General features: G+C 46.9%; 1 protein-coding gene across 1 annotated transcript; it reads left to right on the plus strand.

Moving 5' to 3' along the window:
• The first annotated feature begins 12,810 nt into the window (after positions 1-12,810).
• Positions 12,811-15,606, plus strand: ERVV-2 (endogenous retrovirus group V member 2, envelope). The gene has a single exon (XM_054466015.2). The coding sequence runs from the start codon at positions 13,189-13,191 to the stop codon at positions 14,794-14,796; it is 1,608 nt and encodes a 535-aa protein (XP_054321990.1). The 5' UTR covers positions 12,811-13,188; the 3' UTR covers positions 14,797-15,606.
• Positions 15,607-17,773: the final 2,167 nt, after the last annotated feature.

Here is a 17,773-nt window from a genome sequence, read left to right on the forward strand (position 1 = left end):
CGTTCCAGCACCAAAACTCAAAGAGAAACAGACAATCTGAACAGGCCTATAGCTTTTAATGAATTTGAACCAATAATCCCTGAGAACCCTGCTGTGGTTCTTCCTCTGCTCTCCTTGTCACCAGCTGCCCCTTCTTGCTGTCCCAGCACCACGCTGCTGCCTGCCGTGGCTCCAAATCCCTCCTCTCTCTCACTTTCTGTCTGAGGAGCCTCCCCTCAGCTGCCCCTCTCCCTACCTTGCTGTCCTTCATCTTTCTGGACATGGAGCTTTTCTCTGCATTTCTCCAGTTGTTTCCCCATCCTGTTACTTTCTCGGCTCCTTCTTTCACTCTTCCTGTCTCTTTGCGAATCCCCCACGCATCCTCCATTTTGCCATCTGTTTATGGGTTTCGCTCATTCTCTGTCTCAGTTTGTCTACTTCTCTCACAGTCCCTGTTTCCAGATCCCCTTGGCCCACACATTCACAGGAGGGTTTGGAGTAAGACGCCTGCATCCCGCAGGGGCACATTTTCCAGGGGGTGGAGCTGGGAAGGCAATAACACCGGGTGTCACAGGACAGGCCCCAGGCACCTCCCTAACGCGGGCTCAGGGGAAGCGGGGACTGCAAACGAGAGGCCTGGGGAACAGCAGGGCCCGACACGAGGAGGAGGGAGGTGGGGGGCGAAGGCGCCTTAGGACAGGGGTGGGGTCTGCAGGATCCCGCCAGGCAGAGGACGCAGCCTCCCTGGGACTGGGGCTGCGGGGCCCACGAGGGCGAGGCTGGAAAGCGCCCAGGACGCGACTCCACCTCGCGGGTGAGGACTTGAAAAAGTGCGGGGCAGGAGGAGGGGTCAGTAAAGGGTTTTGAACGGAAAAATTTAAGGAAAGAACATGTCTACATGACCTGAAGGCAGAAACACCGGCGACGGAACCAGCCTCAGAATGATTTTACCCCAAATCATTGAAACGACCCCAAGAGTCTCATAGCGATGTTGTGACTTACTAGCAGTGAGGGGAGCGGTATGAGAATTTTCAGGGGTGTACGAACCTCCAAATCCGGGGTATGGAGGTGAGAGGACTGCGAAGCCCAAGTGTAATCTTAATAATAGACAGAGGGAAATCCACGGGCCGCCATACAAGGTTCACTCCGCGCGATGTGTTTCCGGGTCTGCAGGAAACTAAGCGCAGAGCGGAATCCTGGGCTGGTCCCGCGAGCGACAGCGTCCGGAGGGAAGAAGGAAGGGGGCGGGGCCTCCGCGGAGGGGCGGGGCCTATGCTTTCCTCTTCTGGCTCCCATGGCATCTCTATTTTTCGGGTTTAGGAGGCAACATTTACCAGTGAGGCTGAAGCAACTCAGCAGGATCTCCCTGGGGCAGGGCAAACTGTTGGTGATTGGATCCAGGAAAATTCCTGCTATTGAAAACGTTTAGCAACTTAATTTAAAAGCCCCAGAATTGTCTGTGAAGGGGATGCAAACTGGAATGTGAAAGGCAAACTCTGCATGGGGGGATGGATCAATCCCGTGCTGATGTCCCACAAAACAAAATAGAAATCCTTTATTTATTTTTTTTTTTTTTTTTGAGACTGAGTCTTGCTCTGTCACCCAGGCTGGAGTGCAGTGGTGCGATCTCGGCTCACTGCAAGCTCTGCCTCCCGGGTTCACGCCATTCTGCCTCAGCCTCCCAAGTAGTTGGAACTACAGGCGCCCACCACTACGCCCGGCTAATTTTTTGTATTTTTAGTACAGACGGGGTTTCACCGTGTTAGCCAGGATGGTCTCGATCTCCTGACCTCGTGATCTGCCTGCCTTGGCCTCCCAAAGTGCTGGGATTACAGGCGTGAGCCACCGCACCTGGCCCTAGAAATCCTTTTATTTTCTAATCTCCATTTACTCCAGAGAGTCAACCTTGTACTCGTTTCCAAAGACTTTCTTTGTTTTTTTTTTTTTTGAAACGTAGTTTCAAATCTGTCAGCCTCGGCTTCCCAAAGTGCTGGGATTACAGGCATCAGCCACTGGGCCTGGCCTCCAGAGACTTTCATAGACGCAACACCTGGGGTGTTAAGCATGGAAAGTTAGGTCTGTCATCACCCTGGATTCATCTTGTCTCTGCCCAGAAGAGACAGTGCACTGAAAACAGGAGAGTTTTGCAGCAAAGAGTTTAATTATCACAAGGCTAGCCAAGTGGAACAAGTTGGGAGAGGGGGAAGTTAGTTCTCAAATCTGTCGCCCAAAAAGTTGGGAGACTAGGGTTTTGAGGATAATTCGGAGAGCAAGGGGCTAGGGAATTGGTGTGGCTCGTTAGTTGTGGAGAAAATCATAGGAGCATTCAATACAGGCCTCCTGGAGCTGAGTCAGTTTCTGGGTGAAGGTCACAGGACCGGGTGGTGCCAGTTCTCTGGTACCAGTGAAGAAGATGTCCAGGTGGCCTGAGTGACTCTGCCCAATTGTAAAAGTCTGAAAAATACCTCAAAGACCAATCTTAGGTTTTCACAATAGTAGTGTTATCTACAGGAGCAACTGAGAAATTACAAATCACTGGTTATTGTTTCTGTCTACATTTTAGCAGAATTCAGTTACCTCCCATAATCCTAACATTGTAGCCTTTCATTAGTCTTAGAAAGTTGGTTTCAGGCACCTGAGAGGGTCACTTTGGGAGGGACTAGTATCATCCTTTCTTCAAAGTCATAACTATAAACTGAATTCCACCCATAATTAGCTGGGCCAATGCCCAGTAATGAGCAAACACAGCTTGTGTGGTTAGAAGCAACAATTAGGTTAGATTTCTCTCACTATCATGATTTTTGCAAAGGCGGTTTCAGGTTCAGTGATAAATTAGATCACCAATTTTTGCTTTAAATAATAAGCAATGGCCGGGTGCAGTGGCTCATGCCTGTAATCCCAGCACTTTGGGAGGCTGAGGCGGGTGGGTCACCTGAGGTCAGGAGTTCAAGACCAGCCTGGCCAACATGGCGAAACCCTGTCTCTACTAAAAATACAAAAAGTAGCCGGGTGTGGTGGTGCATGCCTGTAATCTCAGCTACTTGGGAGGCTGAGGCAGAAGAATCACTTGAACCTGGGAGGCAGAGGTTGCAGTGAGCCAAGGTTGTGACATTGTACTCCAGCCTTGGCGACAAGATTGAAACTTCCTCAAAGAAAAACAAAACAAAACAAAAACCTAAAACATCTGATGGGAGAAAGACCACACAAACAATAACACAAAACCCCCAAACAATATGATTACTGAGTGTTCTAATGGTAAGGAGAAATTTAAACTAGCTGGTTATTAATCTTAACTTTAGCCAAGACAGAACCCCAAATTCGCCTACATACCTACGAATGGGTATACCATCCTAGGAGCAGGAAAAAAACTCAAATTCACCTTCCCAATTGGAAGCGAGCTTAAACTTTAGAAAGGAGTTACCTGCCTTCTATTGTCATGGAAGCAGGAAAATGTGCCTTCCTTATTGGAAGCAAGTAAAACTCCAGAAAAAGATGTACAGCAAAATAAAGTTAAGATCTCAACCAAATTTTGGTAGATCAGGGATTATCTAGAGAGGGAGCTCCCAGGCCTCAGCCAATTGTCCTACTGGTTTGAGCCATAAGGATAGCTCAATCTGGTACCAAGCACCAATAGGAGATTGTCAAAGGTCAGGGCCCACTCCACTCAGAGTTACTTCCTTGGGTCACCAATTTGTCAACCAAGAGTACCTGAGACAGGTCTCAATCAATTTAGAAAGTTTATATGGCCAAGGTTAACAACATGCCTGTGACACAGCCTCAGGAAATCCTGATGACGTGTGCCCAAGGTGGTCTAAGTACAGTTTGGTTTTACACATTTTAGGGAGACATGAGACATTAATCAATATATGAAAGATGTGGGCCGGGCGCAGTGGCTCATGCCTGTGATCCCAACAATTTGGAGGCCAAGGTGGGTGGATCACAACGTCAGGAGTTGGAGACCAGCCTGGCCAACATGATGAAAGACTGTCTCTACCAAAAATACAAAAATTAGCCGGGCATGGTAGCACGTGTCTATAATCTCAGCTACTTGGGAGGCTGAGGCAGGAGAATTGCTTGAACCTGAGAGGTGGAGGTTGCAGTGAGCTGAGATAGGGCCACTGCACTCCAGCCTGGGTGACAGAGTGAGACTCTGTCTCAAATTTAAAAAATAAAATAAAATAGAAATATATGAAAGATGTCCATCGACTTGGTCTGGAAAGTCACACAACTCAATCAGGGAGGAAGCTTCTAGGTCATAGGTAGATAATAGACAAACTGTTGCATTCTTTTGGAGTTTCGGATTAGGCTTTCACTGAATTCGTGATTTACAGGAATAGTCACTTATGCCTTAGTCTGGCTTAGTGAAACAATAGGACAAAGGAAAAAATCAGATACACATTTGTCTCATGTGAGTAGAGGGATGACACTGAGTTCTGTCTGTCCTTTGTCCACAAGGAATTACCTTGTAGGTAAATTTTGAGGAAGGTATGTAGCTTTTAAAAATCTTTGTAGCTATCTTATTTAGGAATAAGGAATAAAATGGGAGGCATATTTGCCTGACAGAGTTCCCAGCTTGACTTTTCCCTTGGCCAAGTGATTTTGGGGTCTGAGATTTATTTCCCTATTACACCTCCTTGTAATATCATTATCAGAGAAATGCAAATTAATATGGATTTTTTTCAAATAACTTAAAGTAGGAACTACTTTCTCTCTCTGTGTGTGTGTGTGTGTGTGTGTGTGTGTGTATGTGACAGAATCTCATTCTGTCACCCAGACTGGAGTGCAGTAGCATGATCATGGCTCATTGCAGCCTCAACCTCCCCAAGCTCAGGTGATCCTCCCACCTCAACCTCCTGGTAGCTGGGACTACAGGCATGTACCATCATGCCTGGCTAATTTTTGTATTTTTTGTAAAGACAGGATTTTGCCATGTTGCCCAGGCCAGTCTCAAACTCCTGGTCTCAAGTGATCCTCCCGCCTCAGCCTGCCAAAATGCCAGGATTACAGGCATGAGCCACTTAGCCCATCCAGGAAGTACTTTCATCTCTTGAGTATATATTATAGCCTGTGTCACAAAAAAAAAAGAGGATGTACATATTCTAACACAGACGGAACAATGAAAATGTTTACTACTGTCAAAGAACAAATTTGGACATTGGTTAGAAGAGATTCTATTCAAAAAGTATATTGTGGTAGGGAGAATGCTCCAACCACAAGATCTGCAAATGTTTGAGTCACAAGAAATGGGCTTTTCTTTTCTCTATAGAAGGAAGCAAGGCTAGAAAGCACCAGGTACAGGGCAGAGGATGAGCATCTGCTGTGACCTATTCAGGGAATTTTTTTTTTTTTTTTTGAGACAGAGTCTCATTCTGTTGCCCAGACTGGAGTGCAGTGTCATGATCTCAGCTCACTGCAACCTCTGCCTCCCAGGTTCAAGCGATTCTCCTGCCTCAGCCTCCTGAGTAGCTGAGACTACAGGTGCATGCCATCATGCCCAGCTAATTTTTGTATCTTTAGTAGAGACAGGATTTCACCATGTTGGCCAGGATGGTCTCAATCTCTTGACCTCATGATCCGCCCACCTCGGCCTCCCAAAGTGTTGGGATTACAGGTGTGAGCCACCGCACTCAGCTCAGGGAATGTTTTATCCTAAGGTCAGCCTACTCTTGGGAGGGGATATTAAGGAGGAGAAGTCGTTCTAAATCACAGTGGCCAAGTGTGATTAAGGAGGAGAGGCTGTTCTGAATTTCAGTGCCCAAGAGTGACTCAACAGTCAGAGGCTTTGAAGAGAGAAGCCTAAATAAGGTTTGATTAAGTCAAGTAAACAAGCATTGTTCCCATTGATAATGTGGACAAACAACTGAGTAATCTCTGATGAGACAAAGGATGGGAAATTGGAGCTTTTTCCTATGTAAGCAAAGAAGGTATCATTAGACTTTAACTACTCTGGGGAAAGTGGGGTTCAAATATGAACTAAGCTCTTAGGTTGGTCAGGGGAGTGGTTTCTGGTAGGTTTTTTTTCTGTTTTGTTATTTTTCCCCAAGGCACAGTCTGAAGAGGTCTCGAGAACATGTGCCCTTCTGGTGGGTCCTTCACCCTTTGCTATTTACTAGTTTTACAGGGTTGTAGTAAACTTCAACATTGTCACCACATATTACAACATCAAACAAAGATTTTAAAAACTAATAAATACATGTGTTCTACTTGAAAAACAGAACTAAAAGTAACAAGAACAATAGCAAACTTTGCTCCTTACCTCAGTTTCTGAATGACATTGAAGGGTCCTCAGTGTGCATTTTGGCTGTGTGGTATTCATTTCTATCACATGCAAGACACTGATCAGTTATTGTTGGAAGATACGGCTCTACATTTCCAACTTCAAGGGTCTCTGTAACTGTCCAATTAAGCAGAAAGCTAGGGTCATATTAAGAAAAATAGTGTGCCCTTATACATTTTTCTGCTGATCATGGGAAAACATTCTCACAGCTTCATGAATTCTTTGGTCACAATTTGAAAATAAAAACACTAATTTATATGTCAGATCCATGTCACATTCTCATATTAATCTAAATTTTCCTGACATCCTTTTTGGTACCAGCTGAGCCCTGATGAAGGAAGGTAATTCAGAGATATTTTCTCTTGTGATCAGAGAAATAACCTAATGAGAATAAACTTATTTTTATTGGGTTTTTTTTGTTTTTTGTTTGTTTGTTTTTGAGATAGGGTCTCACTCTGTCCCCCAGGCTGGAGTGCAGTGGCATGATCACAGCTCACTGTACCCTCCACCTCCTGGGCTCAAGCCATTCTCCCAGCTCAGCCTCCTAAATAGCTGGGACTACAGGGTCACGACACTATGCCCAGCTAATTTTTTTGTCTTTTTTGTAGACATGGGGTTTTGTCATGTTGCCCAGGCTGGTCCCAAACTTCTGAACTCAAGTGATCTGCCTGTGTCAGCCTCCCAGTGTGCTGGGATTACAGGGCACCACCATGCCCAGCTGAAAATAAAATTAAGGTGAAGAAAGTTGTTCTCTGTGATCTCAGGGGAAAAGCTTTAGGTAAATTTGCATTCAGGTTGAATAGAAGAAACATACAAATGTGGATGAACTAGATACTACTTTAAAAGCCTTTCTAGCGCCAGGCGCATTGGCTCATGCCTGTAATCCCATCACTTTAGGAGGCTGAGGCGGGCGGATCACGAGGTCAGGAGATCGAGACCATCCTGGCCAATGTGGTGAAACACCATTTCTACTAAAAATACAAAAATTAGCCGGGCGTGGTGGCATGTGGCTGTAATCCCAGCTACTCGGGAGGCTGAGGCAGGAGAATCGCTTGAGCCAGGGAGTTGGAGGTTGCAGTGAGCCGAGATCACACCATTGCACTCCAGCCTGGGTGACACAGTAAGACACCATCTCAATAAATAAATAAATAAATAAATAAATAAATAAATAAATAAATAAATAAAGTCTTTCTGCCAACAAATCAGCTTGGAGTAGGTAGGTAGCCAGGCATGAGCAGTTAAGGGAGCCCCTGGGAAAGGAATCTTAAGAAATACAACCCACTGGGCCGGGCACGGTGGCTCACTCCTGTAATCCCAGCACTTTGTGGGGCCGAGGCGGGCGGATCACGAGGTCAGGAGATCGAGACCATCCTGGCTAACACGGTGAAACCCCGTCTCTACTAAAAATACAAAACAAGTTAGCGGGTGTGGTGGCGGGCGCCTGTAGTCCCAGCTACTCGGGAGGCTGAGACAGGAGAATGGCGTGAACCCGGGAGGCGGAGCTTGCAGTGAGCCGAGATCGCGCCACTGCACTCCAGCCTGGGCAACAGAGCCAGACTCCGTCTCAAGAAAAAAATAAAAATAAAAAAAGAAACGCAGCCCACTGACAATCCCCTTCTGACAGCAAAAGCAGGACAGTGGCTACATTGCCTACACTTGTGCTTGTGGCTGGGCTTGTCTGGCCCAGGAAGGGAATTATCAGGCCCTAGCCAGAAATAACCCAGCTAGGGGATTTTGCCTATTCAGGAGCATGCGCACTCCTCTAATAATTCATCCTAGAATGGCCTTTTGCTCATTATAATACTGAGAAACACATCCCCCTTTTTTCAAATATGATTTTAGAAAAAAATAAATAAGGGCCGGGTGCGGTGGCTCATGCCTGTAATCCCAGCACTTTGGCAGGCCAAGGCCGGCAGATCACGAGGTCAGAAGATCGAGACCATCCTGGCTAACACGGTGAAACCCCGTCTCTACTAAAAATACAAAAAGAAAATTAACCGGGCGTGGTGGCAGCGCCTGTAGTCCCAGCTACTCGGGAGGCTGAGGCAGGAGAATGGCGTGAACCCGGGAGGCGGAGCTTGCAGTGAGCCGAGATAGCGCCACCGCACTCCACCCTGGGCGACAGAGCGAGACTCCGTCTCAAAAAAAAAAAAAAAAAGAAAAAAAAGAAAAAAGAAATAAAAGCCACACCCCTGGGTGGAGATTTGAGATGCTAAGGAGACATGTGATGTGTGCATGAACAGTCAGAGCACATTCCTGCCCAAAGGACTTCCCACAACATGCTTACTAATAATGCCTGTGCACGGCCCCTTCATGAATAATCATGTCAGGTTCTCATTAAAAGGGTCAGGCCAGCATTAGTAAGGACAGACTCCTTTTCAGGAGCCCACTCGGTTCTGTCGTTCAGGGTGTCTCTTCTTTCTGAGCTCCTGTCTCTTTAAATGAAGGGCATTTACCCTTTAACTCTTTCTGCGCATCTCTTGAATGAATCCAAGAAGACCAAGAACCAGAGGACTTCCACACCCCTCCGGGTAACATCTGGTGTTTTCAGCTGGTTACCTGGTTACCTCGCCTGGTTATCCGGGTAAGTGCCAAAAAGCTGGTGCCAGATTCTCTGGCTGACGACCTCTGCTTCTTTCTGCACTGAAGAACCTCCTGCCCTAATGCAGTTCTGGCAGCTTTAAGGGGAGGGGTTTTTCCTCTTAGGCTCTGTTCACTAACAACTGCCCAATACCATTTCCCTTCAGCCACTGTCACTCTGCTCCCTCTGGCTGATTTCTCAGCTCACCCTGAGGGGTGACAAGCAGAGGAGGGAAGACTTTAAACTCCACACTGAGTAGCTCTGAGACACATGGTGACCCTTCCTGCGGGAGGCTTGTGAAGGTGGCAGGGAATACACCTGGCTGTGCAGTGACTGGGGAGCTTCACATATATACTTTTTTTTTTTTTTTTTTTTTTTTTTTTGGGACAGAGTCTCACTCTGTCGCCCGGGCTGGAGTGCAGTGGTGTGATCTCGGCTCACTGCAACCTCTGCCTCCCGGGTTCAAGCGATTCTTCTGCCTCAGCCTCCCGAGTAGCTGGGACTACAGGTGTGTGCCACCACGCCCGGCTAATTTTTGTATTTTTAGTAGAGACGGGGTTTCACCATATTGGCCAGGCTGGTCTCGAACTCCTGACCTCGCGATCCGCCCACCTCGGCCTCCCAAAGTGCTGGGATTACAGGCGTGAGCCACTGCGACCAGCGCATATCTTTTAACTAAAACTGCAATCCTGTGTTAAGTCAGCTCTTACACTTGCCGTTCATGGCCGTTCACTCCCCTGAACACAATATGCCCCCACCGTTGATTAATCTCCCAGGTCACTCTGCTTACTCTTTGCTGTCCCTCTCCTCGCCGCGGGGATTTCATGAATTCTTCCTGCAGGTGCAAGCCTCTTGCAGGGCCTGTTTATCCAGGACCTGCTGTGTTTGCTTCACTCAGGCGCCAGAGTCCTTTGAGGGCCTATGCTGATGTTTATACTTTTTTCCTCAGAAATGAGACAGCTTTGTCCTTTCCCTTGCCTCCTTTTTCACTGGAGGGACCAGCACTGGGAGGATGCCTGCTTAAAGAAATCCCTCATTTTGGCTGGGCACGGTGGCTCATGCCTGTAATCCCAGCACTCTGAGAGGTTGAGGGGGGTGGATCACCTGAGGGCAGGAGTTCAAGACCAGCCTGGCCAACATGGTGAAACCCCATCTCTACTAAATATACAAAAATTAGCCGGGCGTGGTGGTGCACGCTTGTAATCCCAGCTACTTGGGAGGCTGAGGCAGAAGAATCGCTTGAACCCGGGAGGTGGACATTGCAGTGGGCCGAGATCGCACCATTGCATTCCAGCCTGGGTAACAAGAGCCAAACTCTGTCTCAAAAAAGAAATCCCTCATTTATTATTGGGTCCTTCTCCGCCTGCCTACTCTTCAAGAATGCCTCATTCTGGGACTCCTCAACAGAACTGCCTGGCTCCTCCAGAGGGTCACCTGTGACCACTTCCTTACTCTCTAGTTTCTCTGTACAACCAGGGTTTCCAATGGGCCACAGGGGACCTCTTTCTCCACCTCATTAGGCCATTGTAACAGACCCATGAAGTACTCAGGTCCTTTTTGCTTTTTGTTGAATAAGCTGATAGAAAATGCTTCTCACATTCCCCTTGCTGTTTATGTGATCATATAATCAACTTAACAGCCCAGTTCACTAACTCTGAGCCCCAGGGGGGCTTCCATGCTTTTTAAGCATTTTTTTCTGTATAATCCCCAAGGAACCTTTTAAGAGTGGGGGAAGATACAACATCTTTTCCGTTCCTGTAATCATCAGTATTAGCCCAATATCATTATGTATTAAGAAGACCTAGGCCGGGCGCATTGGCTCACGCTTGTAATCCCAGCACTTTGGGAGGCCAAGGTGGGCAGATCACCCTAGGTCACGAGTTCGAGACCAGCCTGATCAACATGGAGAAACCCTGTATCGGCCGGGCACGGTGGCTGACGCCTATAATCCCAGCACTTTGGAAGGCTGAGGCGGGCAGATCATGAGGTCAGGAGTTTGAGACCAGCCTGGCCAATATGGTGGAACTCTGTCTCTACTAAAAAATTAGCCGGGCCTGGTGGCATGGATCTGTAATCCCACCTATTCAGGCGGCTAAGGCAGAAGAATCGCTTGAACCCTGGACACGGAGGTTGCAGTGAGCTGAGATCGTGCCACTGCACTCCAGCCTGGGTGACAAAGTGAGACTCCATCTCAAAAAAAAAAAAAAAAAAAAAAAAGAAACCCCATCTCTACTGAAAATACAAAAATAGCTGGGCATGGTGGTGGACACCAGTAATCCCAGCTACTCAGGAGGCTGAGGCAGAAGAATCTCTTGAAGCCAGGAGGCGGAGGTTACCGTGAGCCAAGATAGCGCCATTCCACTCCAGCCTGGGCAACAAGAGAGAAACTGTCTCAAAAAAAAAGGACTTTAGAAGTCCCTTCTCTGCAGAATTCAGCAGGGGCACAACTACTGGGCTTCCTGCAGAACCAAGGTCACTGGGAACACGAGAGAAGAGAAGAGAACTACTCTCATGGCAGACGTTCTTCCACCCATCCTTACCCAACACGGAAGAGTGGAAGGCATCACTGCTGGGCATCCCTAAGAAATCCTTCTGAGCAAAACAATAGGAAGGAATGCAAACAGGAGAGCACATGGTAGGGCTAATTCCAGAGCTCCAAGGTGAAGGACACTTCACCCTTGCAGGCAGAGGCATGAGACACCTCATTTAGGTCAAGGATTGGAATGCCTGACCTTTATGAGTCACCAAATAGGTAAAGGGACACTTCCTCTATCCTGCATTCTCCCTTGTCTTGTCTTTCAGATGAGTAATCAGATATTTATATCCCAGGATTCCCCTCCTGGATCCCCCTGGAATCTGGGATAAGGTTGATCCCCACATTGTAAAACAAAAGAGACTGATTTTCCTTTGCAATATAGTTTGGTCAAAATATGAACTAGAAGGGCCAAAGGTGGGGAGCTTAAATGTTAATACCATATTCCAGCTTGACCTTTACTGCCAACACCAACACAAATGGTCAGAGGTCCCTTATGTGAAAATCTTCATGATCTCGTGGGAAAACCCTGATTTTTGTAAAGGCTGCAAAACAGGCTCAAAACAAAAAGAAAAAGAAAAGAAAAAGGAAACAGTCAAGTGCAGTGGCTCACGCCTGTAATCCTAGCACTTTGGGAGGCCAAGGTGGGCTGATCACCTGTCAGGTGACCAGGTGGCCAGATGACCAGGCTGACCACCTGATCAGGTGACCAGGCTGGTCAGGAGTTTGAGACCAGCCTGGCCAGCATGGTGAAGCCCCATCTCTACTAAAAATACAAGAAAATTAGCCGGGCATGGTGGCAGGCACCTATAATCCCAGCTACTCGAGAGGCTGAGGCAGGAGAATCACTTGAACCCAGGAAGCGGAGGTTGCAGTGAGCTGAGATCGCACCATTGCACTCCAGCCTGGGAGACAAGAGCAATACTCCATCTCAAAAAAATAAAAATAAAAAATAAAAAAGGCCAGCCACAGTGGCTCATGCCTATAATCCCAGTACTTTGAGAGGCTGAGGCAGGCAGATCATCTGAGGTCAGGAGTTCAAGACCAGCCTGACCAACGTGGAGAAACCTTGTCTCTACTAAAAATACAAAATTAGCTGGGCATGGTGGTGGGAGTCTGTAATCCCAGCTACTCGGGAGGCTTAGGCAGGAGAATCGCTTGAACCTGGGAGGCGGAGGTTGCGGTGAGCCGAGATCCCGCCATTGCACTCCAGCCTGGGCAACAAGAGCAAAACTCCGTCTCAAAAAAAAAAAAAAAAAAATACAAGCCATTCAAGAGTTTGGACAAAAGGAACTGCCTGCTCTCAACCCTTTCAGGAATCAACACCCATTATACCAACCAGGGTCAAAAAACCTGATCAAAACCTGGAGAGACGGGTCATCTGGGTCTGAACTCCCTTATAGAAAGGCCCCTTTACTGTCTTACTTTCCACCCCAACAGCTATCAACATTTCTGGCATCTCCAGTTGGATACATCAGTCTCAAGTAAAACTGTGGGAAGGTCCCGAAGAACCACACAAACAGAATTCAGCACCTGAGCATTCTTGTGAGCCACTGGAGAACTTAAAATTCCACTTCAAGTGAAAAGATAAGTAAAGCCTTCTCTCCTTTCACCCAAAACTAAAGTCAATCTCAGTACGGGGAATCTTGGTTGCGGTGGCATTGGTTCTTCTTATTTTGACCCACACTGGCATGCCACCTGAAGTCCCGATAATAGCCTGTTTTCTCACTAAACACTCCATCTAACCATTTCATTATTTGTCTCTCCTATTTTCACCACTTTCCTTTTGCTTTCACAAAGGTTAAGGGAGAATCAGCTATGACAGAGAAATTCCTTTTCCTGTATCTTTCCCTCCTTGCCATGCCCCTACTCTCACAGGCACAGTGGGGTGAAAATTCCCTTGTCAGTTTTTCCAAAATAATTGCTTCAGGAAACCATCTAAGCAACTGTTGGATCTGCCACAACTTCATCACCAGGTCCTCATCTTACCAATATATTTTGGTAAGAAATTTTTCTTTAAACCTAACATTTGGTTCAGGAATCCCTGAAGGCCAACATAAATCTGTTCCGCTCCAGGTTTCGCTTGCTAACTCAGCGCACCAAGTCCCCTGCCTGGATCTCACTCCACCTCTCAATCAAAGCTCTAAAACGTCTTTCTATTTCTACAACTGCTCTTCTCTAAACCAAACCTGTTGTCCATGCCCTGAAGGACACTGTGACAGGAAGAACACCTCTGAGGAGGGATTCCCCGGTCCCACCATCCATCCCATGAGCTTCTCCTCAGCAGGCTGCCACCCTAACTTGACTCACTGGTGTCCAGCTAAACAAATGAACGATTATCGAGACAAGTCACCCCAAAACCGCTGTGCAGCTTGGGAAGGAAAAGAGCTAATCACATGGAGGGTTCTATATTCGCTTCCCAAGGCACACACTGTCCCCACGTGGCCAAAAACTACTGTTCCCCTGGGAGGGCCTCTATCCCCTACATGCAATCGAACTATTCCAGCAGTGTGGAAATCGCAGTTACACAAGTGGTTCGACAGCCACATCCCCCGGTGGGCCTGTACCCCTCCTGGCTATGTATTTTTATGTGGACCGCAAAAAAATAAACTGCCCTTTGACGGAAGTCCTAAGATAACCTATTCAACCCCTCCCACGGCAAACCTCTATACTTGCATTAATAACATCCAACATACGGGGGAATGTGCTGTGGGACTTTTGGGACCACGGGGAATAGGTGTGACCATTTATAACACCACCCAACCCAGACAGAAAAGAGCTCTGGGTCTAATACTGGCAGGGATGGGAGCGGCCATAGGAATGATCGCCCCATGGGGAGGGTTCACTTATCATGATGTTACCCTCAGAAATCTCTCCAGACAAATAGAAAACATAGCTAAGAGTAGCAGAGATAGCATCTCTAAACTCAAGGCCTCCATAGATTCTCTAGCAAACGTAGTCATGGACAACAGATTGGCCTTAGATTACCTCTTAGCAGAGCAGGGTGGAGTCTGTGCAGTGATCAATAAATCCTGTTGCGTTTATGTCAATAACAGTGGGGCGATAGAGGAGGATATAAAAAAGATCTATGACGAGGCTACGTGGCTCCATGACTTTGGAAAAGGAGGTGTTTCAGCAAGGGCCATTTGGGAGGCGGTGAAGTCTGCCCTCCCCTCCCTCAACTGGTTTGTCCCTTTACTGGGACCAGCAACAGTTATACTCTTACTTTTTGTCTTTGGCCCTTGTTTCTTTAATTTACTGATTAAGTGTGTCTCTTCTAGGATAAAGCAATTTCACATGAAGTCCCCCCAAATGGAAGGATATCAGCTAGCTGTCATTGGAGGCCCCAGCACCTATAAGCACATCTCCCCCTTGGATGCCAGTGGGCGAAGATTCCGGGAAACTATGGAGGAATTTCCTCTCTGAGACAGAGCAAGAGAGGGAGACCCTGATGACTTCTTCGCCCCATGTCAGCAGGAAGTAGTTACAGAAGACCCACGACGTCCTTACACCCAAAGGTTTTCAGGGTCTCCATCTCTTGAGGAGGAAAATATTAGGGTAGGCAGGTAGGCAGGCGTGAGCAAGCAAGAGAGCCCTCGGGAAAGGAATCTTTAGAAACGCAGCCCACTGATAGCTGTAGTGATGCTGCCCACAGACAGTCAGCACTTCTCTAATAACCCATCCTAGAACAGCCTTTTGCTTTTTTTTTTTTTTTTTTTTGAGACAAGTTCTTGCTCTGTCTCCCAGGCTGGAGTGCAATGGTGCAATCTCGGCTCACTGCAACCTCCACCTCCCAGGTTCAATTGATTCTCCTGTTTCAGCCTCCTGAGTAGCTGGGACTACAGGCATGCGCCGCCATGCCCGGCTAATTTTGTATTTTTAGTAGAGATGGGGTTTCACCATGTTGGTCAGGCTAGTCTCAAACTCCCAACCTCAGGTGATCCGCCCACCTCGGCCTCCTAAAGTGCTGGGATTATAGACGTGAGCCACTGCACCTGGCTACTCGGAACACTTCTGAATGGCACGTTCATGAATAATCATGTAAAGTTATCATAAAAACATCTGCCCAGCCATTAGTAGGAGTAGACATATCCTTTCAATCAGCCCACCCTGTTCTGTCTTTCTGGGTGTACTGTTTTGATGACTTTAAAAGCTCCCATAAAAACTAAGGCATTAGGAGCTGGCTCATTCTTCTGATGTCCTCTCTTTTTAAATAAAGGTTACTTAACCCTTTAACTCTTTCTGTGTGTCTCCTGACTGAATTCCTTCTTTGAGGAAGACCAAGAACTGAAGGATTCCCCACGCCTCGTGGTAACCATAGCTCTATGAAGGATTTAGTGCATCTGAACTAGTAAATACGGGCTGGGCGAGGTGGCTCACACTTGTAATCCCAGCACCTTGGGAGGCTGAGGCAGGCGGATCACCTGAGGTCAGGAGTTCGAGACCAGCCTGGCCAAAATGGTGAAACCCCATCTCTATTAAAAATACATATATTAGCCAAACGTGGTGGTGGGCACCTGTAATCTCAGCTGCTCGAGGGGGTGAGGCAGGAGAATCGCTTGAACCAGGGAGGCGGGGGTTGCAGTGAACTGAGATTGCACCACTATACTCCAGCCTGGGCGACAGAGCAAGACTCTATCTCAAATAAATAAATAAATAAATAAATAGATAAATAAATAAGCTAGTAAATACAAACTGCACTCAACTGTCCAAGAAATACTCTTTATTTATTAAACATTGGGAAAATATAATTAAAGGCAAAATAATTTTCTCCTCACCCAGAAAACCTGTCCACAAAGGAAAACAATAAATTGATAATCCCAGCCCAGTTAGTGGCTGGTGAATGCCTCTACCTTAATCAATACATGTTTTGAAGCAATCAGCATCTATTTTTTCATGAGAGATGACTCCAGAGAACCTGGTCTTTGCTTTGCCTGGTAGGTGAGGAATACCTTAATCTTATCAGAAATATATAAATTGGTCGGGTGTGGTGGCTCCCGTCTGTAATCCCAGCACTTTGGGAGGCCGAGGCGGGTGGATCACAAGGTCAGGAGATCGAGACCATCCTGGCTAACACGGTGAAATCCTGTCTCTACTAAAAATGCAAAAAATTAGCCGGGCGTGGTGGCGAGTGCCTGTAGTCCCAGCTACTCAGGAGGCTGAGGCAGGAGAATGGCGTGAACCCAGGAGGCAGAGCTTGCAGTGAGCCAAGATTGCACCACTGCACTCTAGCCTGGGCGACAGAGCAAGACTCTGTCTCAAACAAAAAAAAAAAAAAAAAAAAAAAAAGAAATATATAAATTATCTGGTTTTGCACAATATTTACTAAATTTCTCTACTCACCTACTCACCCACTGTGAAGACAGCACAATTTGAAATGGACACCATTCCCTTGTAATGGAACACAGACTCAGCTTCTGCTCCACAACAATTAATAGTAATAGCAATACTAAATGAAATATTAAGTAGTTTCATGTAAGTACATATACAATTGATAGTTTGTTATTATTTTCAGTTTTGCAATTGGTACAAATTCCACAGAATAATTTTTTTTCTTTCTTTCTTTCTTTTTTTTTTGAGACTGAGTTTTGCTCTTGTTGCCCAGGCTGGAGTGCAGTGGTGTGATCTTGGCTCACTGCAACCTCCGCCTCCCAGGTTCAAGCAATTCTCCTGCCTCAGCCTACTGAGTAGCTGGGATTACAGGCATGCACCACCACCCCCACTAATTTTTTTTGTATTTTTAGTAGAGACGAGGTTTCTCCATGTTGGCCAGGCTGGTCTTGAACTCCCGACCTCAAGTGATCTGCCTTCCTCAGCCTCCCAAAGTGCTGGGATTACAGGCGTGAGCCACCGCGCCCGGCCTTTTTTTCTTTCTGAGATGGAGTCTGGCTGTGTCACCCAAGCTAGAGTGCAGGGGCGCAATCTTGGCTCACAGCAACCTTCACCTCCCAGGTTCAAGCGATTCTCATGCATCAGCCTCCCAAATAGCTGAGATTACAGGTGCCTGTTACCATACCAAGCTAATTTTTGTAAGTTTTGTAGAGATGAGGTTTCACCATATTAGCTAGGCTGGTCTCAAACTCCTGACCTCGTGATCCACCCGCCTCGGCCTCCCAAAGTACTGGGATTACAGGCGTGAGCGACCGCGCCCAGCCTCTATCTTAATTTCTTCTGTGTTCATGAGCTTGTGGCAGACATGTGGCTCTCCACTGTCCTACCTAGGAATTGTGCCTTAGGAATTAGAGTTTGAATTGAAAGAAGCCACCTTAATGGTGTTTGGTTGTTGTTCATTCTCCTCCGGCTGGCAGGAGATAAGGACAGAGTCCCCAAAGCTGCTAGAGAGCTTAAGGTGAATATAAAACATTAAAACTTCATTTACTTGAAAAGCCAGCAGCCAAGAAGC

The sequence above is a fragment of the Pongo pygmaeus genome, chromosome 20, assembly GCF_028885625.2.
Source record: "Pongo pygmaeus isolate AG05252 chromosome 20, NHGRI_mPonPyg2-v2.0_pri, whole genome shotgun sequence".
Taxonomy (NCBI): Eukaryota; Metazoa; Chordata; class Mammalia; order Primates; family Hominidae; genus Pongo; species Pongo pygmaeus.

Coding starts and splice junctions, on each gene's coding strand:
- ERVV-2 (XM_054466015.2), top strand. CDS start 13,189: ATGACAGAGAAATTCCTTTTCCTGTATCTTTCCCTCCTTGCCATGCCC.